Source organism: Mirounga leonina, unplaced genomic scaffold (assembly GCF_011800145.1).
Source record: "Mirounga leonina isolate KUSES-001 unplaced genomic scaffold, KU_Mleo_1.0 Mir_94, whole genome shotgun sequence".
NCBI lineage: Eukaryota > Metazoa > Chordata > Mammalia > Carnivora > Phocidae > Mirounga > Mirounga leonina.
In genome coordinates this window covers 6129098-6153271 of record NW_023270855.1, presented here as the reverse complement: position 1 = coordinate 6153271, position 24174 = coordinate 6129098, and the positions used below count along the sequence as shown (strand labels likewise).

At 36.8% G+C, this 24174-nt stretch overlaps 1 protein-coding gene across 3 annotated transcripts in view; it reads left to right on the top strand.

The window, feature by feature from the left end:
- Positions 1 to 24174, top strand: part of PPARG (peroxisome proliferator activated receptor gamma) — a 131503-nt gene that overhangs the window by 41987 nt on the left and 65342 nt on the right. For 2 of the 3 annotated variants that reach the window (XM_034997699.1, XM_034997701.1), the window contains exon 1: positions 18026 to 19134. The exons of the other annotated variant lie outside the window; for it this stretch is intronic. In XM_034997699.1, coding sequence (XP_034853590.1) covers positions 18981 to 19134 — 154 coding nt within the window. In that variant the 5' untranslated portion in view covers positions 18026 to 18980. Of the gene's footprint in view, positions 1 to 18025; positions 19135 to 24174 lie in introns of those variants that run through there. 3 annotated transcript variants of the gene reach the window in all.

The following is a 24174-nucleotide window of genomic DNA, read 5'->3' as shown; positions in this document are numbered from 1 at the left end:
AGGAGCCGGGGGTCTGTTCTCTGATGGAAAAGTCAAATGATTGGTTCCATAAAATGTCTGCCTACCTTACATACAGAGACAGATAGTTTTATGCTACTGATTGTCAAATTAAACATTTTTCCAATCCTTTTTCCAGAATCTAGTCATGTGAAATACGGATAAACTGTGATGTACAATGTATACATTATTCTTGGTGAATTGAATTTCTGGTTAATTCAGCCAACTAAAAAACCCTTTTCATTTCTGATCATACAAAATCTTCCTTAAACACAAGCCATTTTTCCGTCTTGGTAGATATTGTGGGGTGAAATAAAATTTAAATTCCAATTTAGATAACTGAATTGATGATTTGAGAATTTTTAATATCTTAGTTTCATTTTGAATACCAAATGGCATTTTTCTGAAGATACAGAAGATATTGAAGATTATCTCAGGAAATGCTCTGGAAGCTACTTATAAAAACAAATCACTTTGGGGCGCCTGGGTGGCTCAGCCGTTAAGCGTCTGCCTTCAGCTCAGGTCATGATCTCAGGGTCCTGGGCTCGAGCCCCGCATCGGGCTCCCTGTTCCAGGGGAAGCCTGCTTCTCCCTCTCCCACTCCCCTTGCTCGTGTTCCCTCTCTCGCTGTGTCTCTCTCTGTCAAATAAATAAAATCTTTAAAAAAAAAAAAATCACTTTTTAACTGCCTTTTCTTTTCTTTCCCTTAGCATTTGTCCATTTTTTCTAAAGTTTAAGAACAACTTTCAGTACATTAAGGGTATTTAATAGTTAATGAAAGTTATATTTCAATTGTTTTTAAATATCTGGGTTTTTCTATAATTCTAACTCAGTAAAACCAGGTATATCAGTATATTCCTCAGCACTGTTAATTTCATCAAAATGTGTCCTCTTTGATCACTGACCTCATATATAATGCAGCGATTTCAAATTATTTTACTGACGTGACAGATACATATATGTGTGCAGTAAAGAGCCATCTGAAAAGTTACATCTAAATTAGGTTTGAGTAAATTAAGTCATGAGGCAGCTATCTAGGGGATATTTCCAATGCTAGCAGTACCAAAGTGAATCTTTTAATAAAGTAAAATACCCTTTAAGATGGGGTCTGGGGAGAAGGAAACTAACACACTTAACTCTGTGCCAAGCACTCCTAAGTGCTTTACATACATGATTTCTGAGTCTTGAAGTGGTTCAGTAGCTTACCCAAAGTTACAGCCCAGGTATGGGGTGGCGCTGGGATTCTAGCTTAAGTTTGTCTAATTTTAAAACCGGTATTCTTTCCATTCACACCTCTGTTCCTCACTGGAAGTCAGGAGACCTACATTCTAGCTACTATTCTATTCTTCCTAACACCTCTAACCTTGGATAAGCACAATAATTTTTTTTGCATTCACTATCTCCCAGGCATACTTTGGCCCTTCCCCCGGTCTAGAATGCTCCATATTTCCCATCCATGTGTTTATTCATCCAGTTGTTAATCAGTTCGTCAGCCAGACAATGATCTTTAATCATGCAGTAAGTTATTGAGGTTCTGTGACACAGATATGAAAGTGACATAGATACATGGTCTTTGTCTCTAAGGAGGTCACTCTCTTCTAGTATATACCTTGCTCACCATATAAGCCCTCGCTGAAATCCCATTTCTTCCATGGAGGCTTTTCTGTGAACCATCCCATTTTGACATGCTTTTCAGGAGTCTCTGTGAAACTTAGTTATTTTTCAATTGTTTGTCAATTAACCAGGTGCTACCTTGTGACATCTGTTCTGTCATTGGCTAGAATCTTACTCAAATTATGAATCATTATTACCTAACTTTTCACCTCTTTGCAGTTTGTTTTACTAAGATATAGATTCCTTAAGGGCAGGCTTACCCTTTTCTGTATTTCCCACACTGTCTTGTAAATAGCAAAGTTTTTTTGACTGGATTCATTCAGCAAATGTTTGTTAATTTGTGTTAAATTTTTAGGTTCAGGGTTTACTTTATGGTCAGATGATCTGGGCCATCACTTAGCTTCCCTGAGCCTCAGTTTTCAATAAAATGGAAATAATTCTTACCTCTTGAGGCTAAATAAATAATATATGTAAAAATGCTTGTACACTTTAAAACTTTAGATTATAGTGTTACTGATCATTTTATATTTTGTGGTATAAATAGCCCTATCTTGAACTCTTCCAATAGATACTTTGTGTCTCAACATTTACTTCACCTGTTCACTTGACCGATTTTTATCTCTATTACCCTACTGTATAGCTCTTTGCAGTTTAACTTATCCGCTCTAAGTTTATTTCTAATTCTCTCCTTTATTGTGCATATTCCCAAGTCTTAGTCTCATTTATGTTTATGGACATGAATAGTATGAATTGTTATCAGACTAGCCTAATCTGATGGATCACAAGGTCCATCCAATTAATGGACCCATCCCAAAACTGAGAATACTAGAAATTATTGTTAATTTACTTTCAAGGTACTAAATCCATTCACTTGTAGTTTCAGACTGATATAAAGGGTTTGTTAGGAATGTTGAAATGCTTTTTAGTCTCTATTAGTGTTCTGTATACTCTCCAAAGAATATATCGGGACTGGTACCATCAAAGCCTGTATTGCCTTAGGTCATGTGTATGGGATGAAATACAATAATTTCAATAGCTAAGTCTTATGATTAAGACTTCCCAGGTGTTAAGAATTTACTGAATTGCATCGGGTCTTTGCTACTTTTGATGCTTTGGTTAATTTTATGCTTTGGGGGGTGCCTGGGTGGCTCAGTCGGTTAAGCATCTGCCTTCGTCTCAGGTCATGATCCCAGGGTCCTGGGATCGAGCCCCACATCAGCTCCCTGCTCAGCGGGAAGTCTGCTTCTCCCTTTGCCTCTGCCCCCAACTCAACGCACACGTTCTCTCTCTCTCTCTCAAAGAAATAAAATCTTAAAAAAAAAAAAAAAAAAAAAGGGGGCGCTTGGGTGGCTCAGTCGTTAAGCGTCTGCCTTCGGCTCAGGTCATGATCCCAGGGTCCTGGGATCGAGCCCCGCATCAGGCTCCCTGCTCAGCGGGAAGCCTGCTTCTCCCTCTCCCCTCCCCCTGCTTGTGTTCCCTCTCTCACTCTGTCTCTCTCTGTCAAATAAATAAACAAAATCTTTAAAAAAACAAAAAAAAAACAACAACAACAAAAAATATCTTTACCAATGTGATGTTTTGATTAACTATCAAATGAAGTTTATTTTACTCCCATCATTGAAATAAGCTTTTTTTGGTCATTTAAAAATCTTTGTAATAGGGTCATTGTTTTCTCTAGTGTTTCTAGAGTGTAATTCTTGTGTGGTTAAGGTCTCTCACCTCTTGGAAGCCTTGAAATAAGTGTATTGACTCTTGTTATTTATGTTGAAAGATATTAAAATGAGATTTGTAATCCAAATGGGCATTACTTTCTTCACATCTGGTTACTTGAAAAGTGGCCAGATGCAACAGTTCTTAATGCAAGACAGCCTAGGGCAAAACCTTTGCAATTCACACACTCCTTTGCAAAACAGCTGCCCTGTGTGAACCTTTCACATTAAGAAAAAAAGAAGAAAAGAAAAGCAAACAAAGAAAATTTGCTTCACTCCATTTAATTATAAATTTCCAATGAAAGTGTTCATAGGGGATTCCTATATTCAAGAGTGAACAACCATTAGAAGTGGAAGGCAAGGGTGCCTGGGTGGCTCAGTTGGTTAAGCGTCTGCCTTCGGCTCAGGTCATGATCCCGGAGTCCCGCGGGCTCCCTGCTCTGTGGGGAGTCTGCTTCTCCCTCTGACCCTCCCCCCTCTCATGTGCTCTCTCTCTCATTCTCTCTCTCTCTCTCTCTCTCAAATAAATAAAAATGAAAATCTTTAAAAAAAAAAAAAAGTGGAAGGCAATGTGCAATGAACAGTGGCAGCCTTGACCTAGTTTCAGGGCCGGGACCAAAGACATCATGAAACTTCTTCTCCTCTCTTACATCTCCTCACTTTGCTGAAATTTTTTAAAAAAGTAGGCTCCATGCCCAACATGGGGCTTGAATTCACGACCTCGAGATCAAGAGTGGCATGCTGAGCTGGCCAGGCTCCCCCACTCTGCTGAATTTTGAAGTGATTATATTCCTGGTTGCCTGTGACAGTCTGGGTTGATGCCTCTTCCTTGAGTGTCATTTTTAATATTGCCCTCTTTCACTCTTGAAAGTGTCCCAGGTTGGGTAAAAAAGTATATGGTCATCTTATTTCATCCCTCAGAGACCCTAATCAGGAGGTGAGGTCTGGGAATGATGAGAACATATTAAAGGGGAAATGATATTGGGGCTGGGATGGTGCTGGAAACCAAAAGGCTACTGGTCAGAATTCTCAGTAAATAAGATGTGAGCTGAGCTGGAAAGTGATTTGTGAATGCATTCTGAGCATCATAAGATCCATCAGATTAATGCTGACTGCTCATGGGGAGTAGTGCAGAGAGGCGGAGGACAAGAACCAGGTCAGGAGTTTGTGGTATCTTTTATGCAATACTAACGTTAAGCTTCCTGTCTGAGGTTTTCCATGTTGTGAGTCTCTCACCTCTTGATACTCTTTGAGGACTGGTGATGCTGATATCTAGCAGAAACACTTCACAGAATTAAAAAAAAAAAAAGATGGAAGATAATAATTCTTTAGAAAAATGAAAACATATTATTCTTGATAACCTTCCTCTTTGAAAAGCTAGCTGAATGTCTCTGCCATTTACCTTAATAATCTACTCAGAAACTTAATTTTATTAACTATAAAAGACTTGCTTGATATTTTCTTTTAAAGAGTCCTCCAGATTTGATGGCTGGTTTTTTTTTAAATACTCAATTGTTGCAGAGAGTCTTTATTTTATTTAAAATAACTTTTTAAATTCTAAGAGTGGTAGCTACTATTGAAAAATACGCCAAAAAATATGAAGCAAAAAACAATCATTCATAATCCCATCACCCAGAAATAACTAACAATAGCATAGCTCCTTTCAGCCTTCTTACATGTATATATTTTTTAATGTGTGTTCAATGGAGCTCTTAAATTATAGCCATAAGAAAAATGCTTTTAGTGTTCTGGCAACAATAGGGAAATAATATCTTACATTTGCATAGAGCTTTAAAACATGTTAAGTTTTTTCAGGTAGTAAAATATTTAATCCTCATAATATCCCTGTAAGCAGGGTAGATGTCACTTTCCATTTTATATAGATGGAGAAATTGAAGCCCAGAAGTGCTCAGTGACTTGCCCAAAGACATTCGTAAGCAGTAGAGTCTTGATTAGAACCCTGTGCTCCTTCACAACCCAAGACTCTTTATGTGCACAACTCAAAGAATTAATTATGCTAGAATTTTCAAGTACCAAAAACCGAATCCGAGCTAATTTTGAGAAACCGATTCTTAAGCTGGGCAAAGAAGGTAAGGAAGAGGAATGTTGTTTTGAATAATGGTCTTTAGGTTTGTACAGGGGCAGTATTCAAAGAAGAGTAAGCATCTTTCTTAGACCCTCTTCTGAAAGTAAAACAAGGGGGCTGAGTTTCCCACGGACATTTAAATTTGGAGTAGGATAATTTCCTGAAGGCCTTTGAAAAGACAGCGTATTATCTGTTTGGAATTAACAGTCAGTTAAATCTTGAACATCTAGTGCTGTAATACAAAGAATAAATGAAGTAAAAAGCATACCCTCTCATGTTTCCAAAGGACTTGACAATATACCTGGAGGAATAAAACAAATATCTATGAAACAACTTAGCTGTAAATTATGTGGTATTGACTCTACGTAAATGAATTATTAGGGGTTAGAAATAATAAATTGATGCGCAAAGAGTATTTACTTTGTGCTAATCAAGAAAATATCCTTAAATGTTATAAATAAGATCAAGAAGCCAGAAACAAGTCCTGGTGGATGACAGAAAATAAGAAATACACATTCATTCACACATTAATGCATCCACTCCACATTTATTGAACATCTACCATATGCCACAGGTACATAGGAGTGACTAGATATATCCTTTTGAATAGAACTTAAGTTACATGTTAGGAAATAGTGAACAATAAGGTGGATGAGTAGGTAGATGTGCGGGTGGATTATAGCAATATTATTAACTTATGCAGAGGTTAGGTGTGATTCTAACTAGGGACAAGAGTTTATCATAGATGAGACCTAAACACTTGTAATTCATTGAATGGAAGAGCTAAAGGGAACTGTTAGAAGTCATCTACTCTACCTGCCTTTCCTTATTTTCACTTTAAAAAATTGGGAATTACAACCAGAGTCATTGTGACTTGCCTGAGTTTGCAAACAGAGTTAGTGGCAGAACTGAAGGTTGAACCCTGGTCTTCCACTTTCGAGTTATGTATACCATTCTGCCTCTTGACTCTTGAATTTAGCTAAAACATCTTTTCTTCTTCCCCATGCCAGCTATGTGAATACCAGATGTTAGATCCTCAGTTAAAGGTTTGGATTATAATCATTATTCAGTCATTGGTAGAAAAATATGGTTTAGAAAAAGAATCTGTTTCATGTCTCAATCTCAGTGAATATCTTATTTATAAAATGACTAAAGGCTCAATGAGATTGGAGAAAATGTTTTATAGTGATGGCAGGGAAGAGTCTGTATTTTAGACCTAGCTCGATCACTGACTAGCTGTATCATTCTGTAAGGTCATCCACTTCTTTTTTCATTATCTATAAAATGAGAGGGTAAGAAACACTTTTAAAGTCTGGTTCAATTATTTTATATAGCTACTTCTTATTAGTATTTGAGTAAAAGCACAGACTTTTTTTTTTTAAGATTTTATTTATTTATTTGACAGAGACAGCGAGAGAGGGAACACAGCAGGGGGAGTGGGAGAGGGAGAAGCAGGCTTCCCACAGAGCAGGGAGCCCAATGCGGGGCTCGATCCCAGGACCCTGGGATCATGACCTGAGCCAAAGGCAGATGCTTAATGACTGAGCCACCCAGCACCCCAAGCACAGACTTCTTGTAAGGAAAAATGTCTTACGATTCTCAGCGTTCACATACTTTTTATTGTAATGTAACTTAAATATGTACAAAACTAGCTATAAATTTTTGATGCATATAGCTCTTACATACAACCAAAATGAATCAAATAACAAAATTCTTAATATTCAAATTAATAATTCAGAATGGAAATGACTGCTGTAACACCTGTTTTTGAGGTTCTAAACCCTGTGCTCTTCAGTGCCATATATCTGATTAAATTCTCCCTCAACTTTTCTCTGACTGAACTCTTCTGTGAAACAGTCAGTCCTCTTGACAATATTACTGGGCCTCATTTGGTTTTCACTTAACTCAAATGGATCATTTACATGTTAAAAGTCTACCTGTGTCCTTCTGTCATGAATCCTGGACAACTAAAGTAGTAATCCTGGGAACCATATTTGAGTTTATGAAATCATAAATACAAGCTGTGGCACTGAACCTGTGTGTATTTGGTTACAAAATCATCTAGATAATCCAGATAGCCAGATAATCTAAAATATAAATTATTTCAGTTTTTTATCATTAGAATGAAAGGAAAATTAAAAATATAGAATTAAATTTTTTTTTCAAAAATTGGAAATAGTTTCATTGTCCATCAACTAAATGAATAGCCAAAATATGGTATACTCATATATGGCCTGACCTAGATTCTTCATCGGTAAAAAGGAACTCACTACTGATACATGCTACCACATGGATGAACCTCAAAACAGTAATCCTAGGTGAAAAAAAGCCAGAGGGGTGCCTGACTGGCTTAGTCAGTAGAGCATTTAATTGACTCTTGATCTCAGGGTTGTTAGTTGAAGTCCCACGTTGGGCATGGAGCCTACTTAATTAAAAAAAAAAAAAAAATGAAAGCCAGACACAAGACCGTATATTGCATGATTACATTTATACAAAATGTCCAGTAAAAGCAAATCTATAAAGGCAGAAAAGTAGATTTGTGGTTGCCTGGGATTGAGGGTGGGGAACTTGGATTGATAGTAAATCAGCATGAAAGATCTTACTGGGTGATAAAAATGTTCTAAAACTGATTTATGATGATGGTTGCAAAACTTGGTAAATTTACCAGATTTCATTCAATTGTACACTTGAAATGAATTTTATGATATATAAAATATACCTCAGTAAAGTTGTTAATAAAGCTTTTTATAAAGTTTTTTTTTTTAAGTAGGACTTCCTAGAAGTATATATCCATAGATATCTCTCCCCCATGGTAAGGAGACCTAATTGAAAAAAACACTATTTTAGTGGACCCGGAGAGAGCACCTAGTACTTAAGAGATCATGGATTCTATTCTAGCTTTGACTTTGGCATTAACTCTGTATTAAATCTTGGGCAAGGCCTCAGCAAGTCACTTAACCTCTCTCTGCCTTGGTTTCCCCATCTGCAAATGAAGAGGGAGTTAGATTATATGTTCTCTAAGACTTCCTGTAGATATGACAACCTCATCTTCACATTTCTGTTATCCTTTCTCAAGCTCCTATTTATTGTCCCCCCTCCCCAAATGTTCTTTTCAAAGCCCCTTTAATCAGCTTGGCATATTCCTTGTCTCATTAACTCTTGGTCAGTTAAACTTCCTGACCTTAAGGCATAGGTCTTTTGAGTACGCAGTTCCCAGAATGTTTATCTGAAATTTCCATGCTAGACTGAATGCCGCACCATTCATTAATCTCCCAGAGGCTCTGTTCTCATCCTCTATAACTCTTACGGGTGCTCTTCCATAGATCACAATACACTTCCCCTTCAGGCAGTACATGAAAGAAACAATGGACGATACAATGGAATCATCCTATAAAATGACACAGTATGAAAATCTGGCTCATTGTTTCCTTCTGCTGCCTAAGGAAGAAGTTGTACTCTTTGGATCCCCATCAAGATTCTGGCTTGTCCACCTCCTCGGATTCCCAAGTAACAATTAAGCAATCTGGCCTTCTCCCCACTTCTCATTTCAATGTGTAGGATCCTTGTCAACTTGCCCAGAATGACTTTAGGCATTTTGAGCTATTCATCTGACTGTGTGCAATAGATAAATAAAAACAAATTAGAAGGAGGACTGACTTTAAGACTCAGTTTTGTTTTTATTTCTATTGGAGTGTGTGTGCTCATTTTAGAACTGAAAAAGTTATTTCCTGTCTGTTTTCACCTTCCTTTTGTGTTCAATAAGAAGTTTTTGGATGTTTAAAATGAAAAGTTTATTACAATGGGGTTTATGTTTGTAAATATAGAAACATAGCATCTTACTTCCTAGAGCTTAGTGTATCTGAAGAAAAGCAACCTTGGGGTATAAAGAACAAACTTGGTGGTTGGAATGTGGTTTAATTAGTCCATAAACCCGTCAGGAATCTTAGACTCTCTTCCTAAAGCTTTGCTGACACACAATATAATTTTGGAAGAACCAGTTAAGTTGTATTCTACGTATTCCCTATAATTTAGGAATAAACATTTGATAAAAACTGAAAGTCCCTGTTAATGGAAATTGTTAGGTAAAACTAAAGCATTAGTTATTTTATTAGGGGGTGATAAGTGGTTTTGTATATGCCATAAAAAGAAAAAGAACCAGTGGATGGATGTCCCGGTTGTAACTGTCAGGACCAAGGATAACAGAAAATTGAAGTTGAAATCAAATTCTTTAGAAATGATTGAAAAAAGAGAAACTTAGGTATATAAATATTTTATGAAAGGAACTTTCAATGAACAGAAGATACAGATATGCCCAACCAAGAAAGTTTGGTGTTGAAGATATCTACCTTTTAATGACAGAGAACAGATGAGATATTTATTCTTCCTTTGTAGTAGGAACTGTTTCAGGGTATCCACACAGTTATACTTCCCCAAAGAAAGCTCTGCCTCATCGGAAAAGGGCAGCTAACAAATGCAGAAGGGGGGGCGCCTGGGTGGCTCAGTCATTAAGCATCTGCCTTCGGTTCAGGTCATGATCCCAGGGTCCTGGGATTGAGCCCCGCATCGGGCTCCCTGCTCAGCAGCAGGCCTGCTTCTCCCTCTCCCACTCCCCCTGCTTGTGTTCTCTCTCTTGCTGTGTCTCTTTCTGTCAAATAAATAAATCTTTAAAGAAACAAATGCAGAAGGAGTGATAGAATTAGAAAAGCTTCATTTCATAAACTCAAAGTATTGGTTCAGGAGAAGATCATTAAATGTGTTAAAATCTTTAAATGAGCAATTGGTAAAACTGAACATCCTTATATGCCAAAGTCACAGCACACAGATTACTTTCTAGTTGCAAGGAGAAAAAAGGAACCTTGCAATGGAAAGATCTGACTGTCATCATTCTAAATTAGTAGTTGATTTTAGCATCATCAATGGTCAGTCATATGCTGTGTCTCTGATGTAATCGAATAGGAAGTCTAGAACGTTACCTGTGTTACATTCAAGTAAAAAATGTTTAACTTGAATTCATAGATCTTTAAATATAACACCCAGTTTATAAGTAACACAGGGATAGAGAAGCAAGCTAAACGATACCACAAGAAAGCAACCAGACAAATCCAGAGGGTGAAACATTCTACATGATAACTGGCCTGATCTCTTCAACTGGTCAGTGGCCTTAAAATTAAGGAAAGTCTTTTAAAAAGACTTAAGGGACATATAACCAGATGCATTTCATCATCCTGGATTAGATTCAGGTTTGAAACAAACCAGCTGTAAAGGAACATTTTGGGTCAGCTGGGGAATTTTGAATATGGATGGATATTATTTGAAATGACTTGATATTAATTGACTTGAAGAAGCAGGTTGCCACTACTAAGTACCATATCTCGTTTTTATTTAAAAAATACAAATACTGTATGTATGTACTTAAGTATTGTATATACTTAGGGTCATACATATGCTCAGAAAAAGAACCAGTGAGAGAAACACAGTTCAACATCGATGATCTCTGAGTAGTAGAAATAATTTAGTTTTTAAATTTTCAACAATGAACATAGACTGGTTCTGTAATAATAAGATTATTAAACAACAATATGCAGAAAAGCAACAGTGTACTTTGTCCTTTAAGGAAAATAAATATGTTTCCTTTGAGGAAAGAAGGTACAAAGACTAGAAAACACTTTCTTATCTTTCAAAAACATCTGGTAATAGTTTGTGGCTGTAAAACTTTGCCTATTTGTCTTTAGTCGGTGTGGTATAGAGTCAAACAGACCTGGCTTTGAATTCAAACTCTGTCAATTACAAGCATCTTTACTTTTGGCAAGTCACCTTATTTCTCTAAACCTCTTTTCCCATCTAAAAGAATAATTGTGAGAACTGAAGACAATTGAAATAAATCAGTTGCCTGGAAGAGAAGAGGCTCCCAAAATTATAATTTTATGAATTCTTATCAAAAATTTAAATCTTACACATGAAAAATTGATTAATAAAGTAATAAAAAGCAGTCATCAACTGACATTACTATTGCTTTTATTCTTTTAAATGAAGTTTTTATTTTGGGATAATTTTAGATTTACAAAGAAGTTGAAGAGGTATTAATATAACCCTCACCCAATTTCTCCTTTTGTTAACATTTTATATTACCTGCTATTGCTTTTAAACATGTTCCATGAACATAAATATGTTTCATGAAGAAATGGTATACAAGTAGAGTATGGAATCTTCAAAAACAAGTATGAATTTTATAAGTTCACTTAGTAGTAGACCATTTTATTCATGATAGCATTTACAGAGTTGATAGAAAATAAAGTATAACTTTATAAATAGAAAATAAAGTAAAACTTTATGACCCAAACCCATTACCAGGTTCCATATTGAAGCCCTATTCGGCACTTGCTATTATTTTCTTGTTTTGCTTTGAATAACCTCCCAGTGGCATTGTGAATTTCAAATGAGGTTAAAAACACCATGCAGCTCTAATGTACTTTTTAAAAAAATTACAGTATTATTACCGCAAAGTGGAAGATTTCAAATAGTAATTTTATTATTTTATTTTATAAGAACGAAGAACTATGTCAGTAGAAAAGACAACTGTTTCTACCCGAAGAACTTCAGAATGCTAGGATGACTCTTTTTTTTTTCTTTTTTAATGATTTTAATTCTTTTTTTTTTTTTAAGATTTATTTATTTGAGAGAGCGAGAATGAGAGAGAGAGAGAGTACATGAGAGGGGGAGGGTCAGAGGGAGAAGCAGACTCCCTGCCGAGCAGGGAGCCCGATGCGGGACTCGATCCCGGGACTCCAGGATCATGACCTGAGCCGAAGGCAGTTGCTTAACCAACTGAGCCACCCAGGCGCCCGCTAGGATGACTCTTAAAGAATATATGAATGAGGCAAAAGGACATTTGTCAGCAAAATGAATTCCTGAATTGATTGCTCAAATATTACTGGACTTTATTTACCAAGTTGTTATTGAGTACTTACTTTGTAGAAAGCAAAGTCTCTAAACTCTGTGATGAACTGTGGCATTCTCATTGGTGATTCATGCACATTAAGTGAATCATATCATAGTACAAATGCTTTCATGCTGATAGACTTCTAACATAATTGTCGGCATTAAGGATAATGGATCGGAACAATTTATTTGAACATTTTATTGCATCAGTATCATGACAGAGCACAGTTCGGTGCTTTGAACTGGGAATGAAGAAACCTGATGTTTAGTTCAAACTCTGCTCCTAATTATCTCGGTAATACCTTGGGCAAATCATTTCATTTTTCTGGAACTCATTTTCCTTATGTGAAAAATTAAAAGAGTTTGAATATATTAATCTCCCCAGTATTAAGTTTTATAAGCCTGTGATCTCAATAATCCATATATTTCCTTTGGTGCAGTTGCAGAACTGGTAAATTGTTTATTTTACATAAACTGAACTTGTGTGTAGCACTGTGGCTCTGAGCTTGCTTTAGGATGTTTGTGGAATTCTAGTGTGGTTCACCAGTGATAAGATATGTTACCTAGGGAATCTCCATATAACTGATCTTGAAAAATTAATTGTTAAAACCTGAACGTGAAGAAGGTATGTTTTAGAGGTTTAGGATTTTACACAATTTAAATCTGGGTCAGTTGATCATACAACCCATTGTATCTTATGCCTGAAACCACATTACTGGAGAACTTCAGATATTATAGGCAAAGACAACGTAAACATAGTTTAGGTGAGATGTCGTTGGTTCAAAGGTACAGTAATTTGAAAAGTGTTTAGTTGATCCCTAGAAAGTAGTTATAGACAGGTTAGGCTCTTTTTCAGATATTACTGGCAAGTTAACTTTTGAAAGGGGAGAAGAAAAGGAAATTTTCAGTTGGTATTTCTTTAAATCAAAATGGTATATTAGTTTGAAATATTAATCCTATATAGAAAATGTTACTTTTTGAAAATCTGAACCAAATTATTGTTTTTGATTAAAGAAGAATGGCCTTCGCCTTTAAAAACAAAAAAACAAAACACAGATGTTCTCAACAGCAACCTTCCTTTGTCTCTTTCCATGGGAGTACCAGGCTTGCTGTGATGGTCGCAGTGGAATTTACATCTTAAGATACAGGATTATTTGTTCCTCTGTTAGGCTTGTGTCCCATTGGAACATCATTTCTTCCATGTTGTGTCCCCTGTGACTATGAAGAAACCCTGAATTGATGCAACCACAGCTAGAAGCTAGAATTCTGAGCCAACTTGAATTGGAGTAGGAAAAGGCAGCAGTTCTGGGTAGGGGGAGCAGTGAGCCAGGTAGCCATTCTGCTTGTTCGCGATTATCCTGGTGTCCTTTGGAGTACCACAGGGAAATTGTCTTGTTGGAACAAGAAGATAAGTGATGTTGTTGTCAGTTCATTAGGTCTCTAAACTCTTCCTTGAATGATCCATGTGAGACAGATGTGCAAGCAGCTGTTCTTTCATGATTCTCAACATCAACAAAAATAATAAACATGTTCTGTGCCAACTAGAGACACTGCTAGGCTCTAGAGATACAAAGAAGTGTTCAATCTTGTTCTCCTGAGGAGCTCCTAACCTTTAGGGGCCAGCATAAGTATTCATAGTGCCTGAAGCATTAAATGAAGCAGCTTTTAAAATGGGGTTACAACAAAAGAAAAAAATACTATACACACTATTTTATACCAATACTAACATAGCTTATTTTACATAAAAGAAAAAGGAAGCAATTAAAGCAGTTTTAAAAATTCAATTTTACTCTAGAGGATAAAATCCAGATTTAACCTACAGCCAAAAAAAGCAAGATTTTAATTAGCTTTCAAGAGTAACACAACACAAAAAGTATTTAATATTCTATTTTATGGATATATTTGATATAAATTATTCTAAACACTGAATAATGCTTTTTTAATTTTTTTTAATTTTTTTTAAAGATTTTATTTATTTATTTGACAGAGAGAGACACAGCAAGAGAGGGAACACAAGCAGGGGGAGAGGGAGAGGGAGAAGCAGGCTTCCTGGTGAGCAGGGAGCCCGATGCGGGGCTCAATCCCAGGACCCTGGGATCATGACCCGAGCCGAAGGCAGACGCTTAACGACTGAGCCACCCAGGTGCCCCTGAATAATGTTTTTAAAAACCCTTTACATATATAATACTATGATTTTATTAACTATGGATTTTTAGACATGCACAGCTGTTATTAGTCCAGTTGCCTTCTTGTAAGTGTACTAAAATTTGGGGAGTTTTTTGGCTGAGTAATATTCAGATTCTTTTGGCTAAAGACAGGAATCATAAATAATACTGAAAACAAAAGATTGAAGCATAGCCTTCTCAAATACCAAATTACATTTTTGTCCTAGTGTCATAAACTAGGACAGAATTAAGTAAGTTTTTCAGCCTCCTCACTATATGGCCATTCCTAATTATCTTCATTCTTTCTCTTACTGTTCGTGTCTACTCTACCCACAGTCACATCCATACCCCATATGTCTCCAAAGTCCAAGAGGAGATGACCTTCTATATCACACAGATCCCTGCATCCCTTAATAGAAGAAGCTGAGTTAGCTTTTGTGCAAGTGCATTAGGAAGGTGGTCTTCTACCATTCCTCTTCACTCTGCTGAATTAGCAAGGACTAGCCTTCAAAGGGGGTTCTCCATGGGATGGAAAGCCATAGACTTCTTTGTAGAGGTACCCTTCAGATGCAAAGTACTGATATGCAATTGGTGTGCAAAACACCTAGATATGGTCTGCAGCTCCAACATCTTACATTATAGTCCCATTTACCAGCATGCTCTTTTATGCATCTTATTGTAATATTCTTTAGATTTTGATATTATGAAGAGTAGGACACTGGGGAATCTTAAGGCGTTGAAGATAGAAATAGTCACATGCATGTCAAAACTCTCATAAATTTTCTGTTGATCATATACTGTCCATTGATAGGAATGACTTCATTTAAGCAAATGTATTATTTCTTATATCAGTGCATGCTAATTGACCTTCAAAATTAAATGAGCTAAAAGATCACTCTTTCAGGTATATTTGGATAATTTTGGTGAATATAGTTAAATATAAACTTACTGAGGATAGGAACTTTGGATTATTAATGGATTTATCTCCTATATCTAGAATAATATCTGGCACTCAGAAGGTGTTTGGTAAATATTTGAGGAATACCTGGATGGATCAGTGTAAAATAAAATAAGTCTTTTCAATATCTCAGGGCAAAGCACATTCCTAATTAGATACAAATTGGCATTGGCTCCATTTATTTTTGTCCATTTTAATATCCACATGAACAAGTTATTTCTCAAGTGACCTGGTGTAATACTGTGATACAAAATATTAAAATACTGTTACTGGGGTGCCGGGTAGCTCAGTCAGTTGAGCATTGGACTCTTGGTTTCAGCTCAGGTCATAATCTCGGGGTCCTGGGATTGAGCTCTGTGTAGCTCCACACTCAGCGGGGAGTCTGCTTGAGATTCTCTCCTTCTCCCTCTGCCCCTTCCCCCGCTCACACTCTTTCTCTCTCTCAAATAAATCAATAAATCTTAAAAAAATAAATATTGTTACTAACATTAAAAATATGATTAAAATCCACATTGTATGAGTATTTTGTTAGTAACTGGGAATGTTTTCTATATTGCTTGATATGCTGTCAAGAGTTTAGGCAACATTTACTGAGCCTACAATCCACACGTTGATAAAAATTGTTGATAAAAATTATAATTTTTGTTTATTGACTATTTTTGAAATCCACAAGATAAGAATACATCCATCTTGTTCATTAAGCCAACACTAACTCAAGACCTGCCAATATATTCTGATTTTTTGCCAACAAACATTTGTTGAACAAATAAATGAGTGAAATACAGTGAATAGGACAGGTTGTTGCTCTCAAACAATACCGTCCAAGAGGAGTAGATGCCATTAGATTCAGATGTTAGAGAATAATTAGCTGTTAAAAATAATTCTATATTTGAATAGCTAAAGCACAGTGTGAGTGAGAACTGTTAGGGGGTTGGACAACAGTAGACAGACAAGTTGAATGGTGTCTGAGGGGGGAAAAAAGAGAATAGAAGTAATAGTAGTAAAGAATCCAGAAATTAGTCCCTTTGATGGTAGTTGGAAAGAACGGATCTGTGTATTGTCCAAATAGCAGAAGAGACCACTGTCCAACTGGAGGACCAGCTTAATGCTTTTGGCCTCAGAAACTAAACTGATCTCCCCAGATAGAATTATGTAGCCTGAATGACCTACATTATCATTGAAGAAATGTAGGAATAAGGGAGAAAAAGGCATTGAGAAGCTCCCCACACCAACTCCATATCTATGGGTATTGAAAAATGAATGACAGTTATTGACTGATACTCTGTGAAAGAGTTAACATATTTTCCCCTTAACTCATTCTATACTCTGTCCCTGTGGTGACTGATTTATTAAAAGAGGTAATTTAGACACTTTTAAGAAGTTGGGGAAGGCCAATAGTAGGCTGGCCGGGGAATTAGATACCTAAAAACCTAGATTCTAGTTCCACGTCACTACCTACCTGTTTAACCTGGAGAGTGTACTTGTCATTTGGGGGCCTTGTTTTCTCATCTTATTAACAGAGTGTTAGACTTTTATAGAGTTTCACTCTAAAATTGTATCCTTCTGCCCGTTTTGTCCTTCTTATACTCTGGCATAATCTTAACATTTTAATAAACTTGTTCATTTTTTTTAAAGTTGGGGAGACATTGGAACCTGAAAGCAAGAATGGGGAGAGGATAGGGAATTGAGGGAGAAACTGCCATTTCATAGGAAGAAAGCTAAAATTTGCCTTCCAGACTCAAGCACATCTTGGGACATTGAGGAAGAGTATCTGTAAGCAGAATGGGCTTAAATTTTTGTTCTGTTTTATTAACAAGAAGGAAATTGTCCTTGACTTCTAGAATTGATTTTGATCTATCATTATATTCAATAAAAAATCGTAGACTAATCACACTTTTAACTATTATCATTGTGTCTGTAATACAAGGAAATTTCCCAGCATTGAGAGGGAAGGAGAAACTCCTTTATTGACGGTTCAAGTTGAATATAGACAAAACTAGTTCTACACACCTATAATTTCCTCAGTCATTTGGACTGTCAAGAACCTTGCTTTTACTTGAACTATCTGAGTAAAAGCTTTTTGGTTTTTTTAAGGCTTTTAAGCAATACAAATGCCCAACTCTCCACTTTATTCTGGGCTGTTGAGACCCAAGTATGCATTTTCCCCACCAAGCTGTTGCTCCATGATTACCAGGGAAACTTTGACTAGTCGCCTTGCAGGATGACCAGTTACTCAATGTAGATGAAACTGATAGATACTTAGGCCACTTGGGGGAACATTGGGATAAGTCTAAGGGAATTATTGCCATCTGATCATCACCCTATGTGGGGGTATCTTGATTAAATCCACAAGTCAGGGTGCCTGGGTGGCTCAGTTGGTTGGGCGACTGCCTTCGGCTCAGGTCATGATCCTGGAGTCCCGGGATCGAGTCCCGCATCAGGCTCCCTGCTCGGTGGGGGGTCTGCTTCTCCCTCTGATCCTCCCCCCTCTCATGTGCTTGCTCTCTCTCATTCTCTCTCTCAAATAAATAAATAAAATCTTAAAAAAAAAAAATCCACAAGTCACTGCAATTCTATCAGGCCACTTATAGGACAAGTGGAGACCAGCTTCCACACTGAAGTTTGGCACTGCTTGTGTTTCTCCTTGCCAGAAAGGGCAAAGGACTTGAGCAAGAAGCCAGCCTTTTCCTGATTACAAAACTGACCACAGTTCCTCGCCAACCTATCAGTGTGAGTCTTTTTTTTTTCTGCTAATGCATTATTCTTCTCAGAGAGAACTCCACTTTTTCTATTATGACATGGCATTTATCATTTAAACATCAGCTGCGTTCAGACCTTGGTGCAGCATTACTGCCTCTGCTAGTGATGGATAAACTTAATCATCGAGTTTTTAAAAAGCAAACCCTGATAGAGCAAATCTAAACTGTATCTCTCAACCAGTTAATCTTATAGAATTTGTCTGTATCATTTTAGCCTTTGTCAAGGGGTGGGACAAATGCCTCAGAAAATAACATTTCAGTAGCATGCCAATGCCGAATTTTAAAATACAAGTACATGTTTGAATTAAGTAGTTTTCTTCAGATAATATGATTAGAGATTGCGCCAGGAACAGGCAGCTAGAAAAAACTTTGTCCAAGTAAGTTTATCTGGTATTTCATAACCCAGAGATGTAAAGTCTCCCATTTAAGAAGCAATCGAAAACTGAATGATCTCTTTGCTCTGATAGCTCTAAATACTGTACAACTCACGCCCCTCACAAGACACAGAACATGTGGGTCACTGGCGAGACAGTGTGGCAATGTTTTCCTTGTAATGTACCAAGTCTTGCCAAAGCAGTGAGCAACATTATGACACAACATTTGTCACAGCTGGCTCTCCAGCAGGACAGTGCCAGCCAATTCAGGCCTGGTCCTTTGTGGATTTATTCCCACCTCTCTGAAATATTTGGAAACTGATGTCTTAACTCATTGGTCGTGTTCACAAGTTCTACTACTGCAAGTCCTTTTCTTTTAATGGACTGGTCTTTTGCAAGAAATAGACAAAATATCAGTGTGAATTACAGCAAATCCCTCTTCCATGCTGTTATGGGTGAAACTCTGGGAAATTCTCTCATTGACCCAGAAAGCGATTCCTTTGCTGATACACTGTCTGCAAACACTTCACAAGGTAAAGTCAATTCCAGATATGGCTATTGGGTTACTTTGGGCATTTATGAAATGGTAAAATTGCTCTTGTAGTTTGTTTTCCAAGTTATATTCTAATATGAGATGTCTGTACTCCGGTACTTTTAATGCCTAGTTTGCTGTGTTAGTGTTCACTTATAAGCATCAGAACTTTGAAAAAGAAACCTAAACTAATCCATATTTATCTCTGTGCAGGACTCCCATTTCCTGAATTGTAAGCATTAAGGGTATATTTATATATTTTTAAATCCTATTCATTTTTATTTCCTGGATTTATATGTGTTTCCCAAATATACTTAAGGTCTTTTTAGAATACCCGAGGGGTCCCTTTTTCCCATTTTATAGTCTTATGTGGTACATATCTCTCAGGCAGTTTTTATCCCCCCTACAGCATTTTTATTCCTCTTAAAGCTCTCTCAGCGTGTTTAGTTCTACTTTGAAATCTAGATATTTGTACATTTTATCTCTCCCAAAGAATTGTATGCTTCCAGAGTGTAGGACCAACTTAATAATCTATATTTCTTAGGATACCTGGCATAGTGCCTCATGCATTGTCAAATAGATTGTGGGGACTTGGAGAATGTCTATTCCAAGCATTTCATTTTACACATAAAGAAAACAATGTCCCTAAATGCCTATTGCATGCTAAGTAACTGATTAGCTATTACTTGTACTCAGATCTATAAGATTCAAGCAGATACCTCATTTTTCAAAATTCCTTTCTTGGCCATTGCAAAATGTAAGTTCTTCATTTCTACAGCTCCTTCTGCTGGAGTTTCTTAGCACAGCTTCTTCTGTTTTGTACTGCTTCATATTTATTTCTGTATTTCTATTTTTTTTCTCATAGATACCACATAAAAATAGATTGTATTAACTAGTGTGATTTGTGTTTTATAATGTAAGTGCTAAAGCATTACAGTTAAGTCGCTTCATTGTTGAAATTAATGGCTTTACATTTTAATGTTTCAGTTTTTCTGGAAGCCTGAAGTTTGAACATATTATTCACAGATTTTTTTTTAAAACACGAGGCTGTTTAAAAATTAAGGAAAAATATTTCCTGAAATACTATTTCATTCTACTATGATGATTTGATTCAGTATATATATATATATATATATATATATGTCATCTGAGCCTCTTAAATAGGAGTTTGGTTTCATTATATTATATAAAAATCTGTTATTCTATTTTTCTAAAAGCCATAAAAACTATTGCTATCTTTCTCCAGTTACTAATTTAGCCTACATCAGGGCAGAATGTCCTAGTTATACTGTGAAATAGTTCTTGAATCAAAATTTGGTAATTTTGTCTGTTTGCAAAGAATATGTCCAGAATGTAGTGCAACAAATATTTTAGGTTAACTGAGGAAAAATACCGTTTATGGTAAGAGATAGTTATGTGATCAAGTTAGTTTTCATTCTGTACTAATCTCTATATGTTTATGCCTTGAATTTGCCCGGGGTTTAATTATTTTGAGTGTCAAATCCCCTCCAAAAGACTAACTCAGTACTTTTCTTCTTAATTAGCATGGTACAGAATAGAATTATTAGCAATTAAGAAATTACATATTGTACAAATAATTTAACTTTTGTTTATATGGTATCTGATTACTTCTTATTCAAAAGTGTTGTTTTTCTGTTAAAAATATTATTCCTAAAGGCCAAAAACCTATGGTTGTTAACTTCAATTGCATTTTGTAGATACCCACTGTTTACTCCACCCTTGCCAAAACAGACAGACAAACAAACTTGAAATTGGACATATAATCATCATTAGCTATTTGAGGCCATCAGAGATGAAACACTGTAGAGTTTAGGTATTTGGCTTTAATACGGTAATCAATTTAGGTGTTCCTTCTTCCTTACTATAGGCAAGGTGAGCTTGGGGGTTGTTGCAAGTAGCTGGTTGCTACTTTGAAGAAAAAGTGGTTGTTGAGTGTGAATGATCCAGATGTCCAAGCTATATTGGTCATATTCATGAGATTCAAAAATGTATGTAGCCACTATGCCCAAAGAGAACTTCTGCACTTTTTCCTGGGCTCCATTATCATTGTGACCCCCCCCCCTTTATCTTATTTCCCTATTTTCATCATGAGCTCCTTAAGTAACCCCAAGTAACCCCATGCTGGCTCTGAAACCATTTCTACTAGTAAAAATTGGCAAGATTGAAGGGAAGCTTCCACAAACTCAAGCTGAATATGCCTCCTGCTTTTAGTGCCAGACTTAGTCCTATGTGAATTCTATAATTTTAAAGTGTTGCACCAGAGCATTGAAAGATGATGACATGCTTGTCCTTTGGAGCTGATTGAGCAATGGAAATATGCCTTGGAGACATGATAAATGCTGCAATAGACAATCCTTTGAAACGAGCGCCTCTCCTGAGATAGGAGTGAGTGATTGATTGCCAGCCATTTTTATTGAGGGATACTTAAACTGTGTCTTTGTGACTCCAGGCAACTATATATTTGGAAGCATTTAAATAATTGACCAAAGTTTTCACCTTTCTAGAGGTTTTAAGGGACCCAGGTAGTATCAGGGAATGTAACTGCCAGTCTTGTCTTGGCCATGTACATTTTGTGTGAATTTGAGTAAGTCATTTATCCTCTCTCCCCTCTGTTTCCACATATAGCAACAGACATATAGGACTATTGCAAGGATTAAATGACACAATATTTGTGAAAGCACATCTGAAGTCCTATAGAGAGTTTATTGTTTTGGTCTTCTAGTATTAATCACTTATGGATGGAAGAGAAGACATATGATATCCTAAATTGGAAGCATTTTAGAGAATATGGGGGGGAAACTGCAGAATTCTTTGTGCATCAAAATAAGTGGCAGTTTTTGAGTGAGATGAGGCTTCTCCATGATCTCCCATGAATGTTTTGATAAGGAAATAATCATACTTAGAGAAAGCAACTTTCTGTCTGATTTTTTTTTTAATGGGGCAATTACCTCCCACTTTCATTAATGTTTGTTTCAGAAAAGATTGGATTTCCAAAAGCTGAAATCATTCTTTGGCCCTAAATGAAAGCAGTGATTACACGTCTTCTTCTCCGAGACATTGAAAAACTATCATAGATTATAATATTCTTTATGATGAAGATTTAGGTAATTGACACAGCTCTGAATTTCATAACCTCACATTAGTAATAATTCAGGGCCTTTTTCTAGAATTTTACTATTGTCCATATTAATTTTTTTAGTATGGCTCTATTTTATCATTTATTTCTCTGATTTAACTGTTCATATCTCTTTTCTGACCACCAGGTCCTGGTAGATTTGGTAGATTTCCAGACTCAGAATCTCCTTGCTGTGTTTCCAAAAACTATAGTTTCTCTTGTACTTCCCAATTATGAATTATAGGAAACACCAGAAACAAATGTCATGTATATTAGATGCTTACAAGAAAACACAGCATTTAAAAAATTCTTTTATTTATTTTCCCCCAGCATCCCTAAGAAATACAACTTGTCTTGAAAGCTGTCTGACAGCAATTATCCATTTAAACTGTTCATTGCAGTGTAAAACATAGGTCATTAAATGGAAAACAATTTTTATAGCTCTGATAGTTTGTCATAGATTACTATCTTTGTCAATATTCTCACCTATAACTTGAATAAGGTAACCCTTAGGAAATTCTAAAATCATCATAACTCCTTATAAAGCATACAGTCTTTGCATCAGAGGAAATCTGAGCAGAATAAATGTCTTCACTGTATTAGATCAACAGAACTGACATGGGTTCTGTTATTTTGGCTTCTTTTGGACACCCTTAAATTAGGCATAAGAAAGTTGTCCAGTAAATGCCTCATGTCCATCTACTAGTGTTGAATATTTGCAAAAATATATGTGATAGTGAATGAATCAGACTCATTTAGATGGAACTAAGTTTCTGTAAACCTCTACTAGATCACCTTTTTTGTAGATACAGTTTTGCACCTGTAACTAATTTAGAGACACGGGAATTACATATGCATCTGATAGCAACTGCCGTCCAACTCCAGTAACCTCAGAATTAAGATCGTGTGGTTATTTGAGTACACAGTTTTTTAGACCCATGTAATTTTTATCAGGTAAGAGATTTGCCAACACAAGATTGAAGTTCCCACAAGTGGTGAATGGTTTGCATTATAAAGTAAATTTAAAACAGTCAACTGTCAATTACCTACCTACAGGTAGACCAGCCCTAATGACCTCCCACTGGGATTCTTAACTGACTGAGCTACCCAGGCGCCCCACCCACTGGGATTCTTGTGCAGCGTTTTAGCTGACTTTCTAAATGAGAACCTTTCAGCCATCCAGCCTAATCTGCCAGATACGTGGTCCTCAAAGCCTATCAGACTTCTAATATGTACTGAGCACCTACTACGTACAATAGTGCACCATAGTGAATGTTGTGATGTCTAAACACCCCTCCCTAGCTTTCAAAGCTCTGTATAATCTGCTTCCGCTTTGTGTATTTTATTTCCCTCCACACCCCAGAGAATGATCTGCCTTCTTCTACTTGGACTAATCACATTGTCCCAAGAATAAGCTGGACTCACTCATGCCTCTAAGCCTACCACGTCCTGGAATGCCTTTCCTAATTCTGCCACCTTTTCAAATCCCCCCTATCCTTCAACGTCAGGTTCAAGTAACCACCATGACACTAGACCTCCTCTTAATACATTACTGTTAATTGTTCCTCTAAACTGAAAATATGTTCAGAATATATCTCCTCTCCCCACTCCACTACCAGCACCCTCATCCAAGCCACTGTCTCTTCCTGGATTGCTGTCCCACTCTTTGACGGGTTGTCCTGCCTCTGCCCTCACCTCCGAGCTGCTTAGTCTCAGCCCATCATGCAGAGGGATCACGTTAAAATGTAAGCCAGATCTGTCACTCCACTCACAACCCTACAGCAGCTCCTCACTTCACTTAGGATGGAAGCCCAGTCTGCCCCAGCCCCCCACCCCACTCCCATCTACCTATCTTTCCTTTCCTCAGTCGGCTCCAGACACACTGGCCTCCTTGCCATTCCTCCC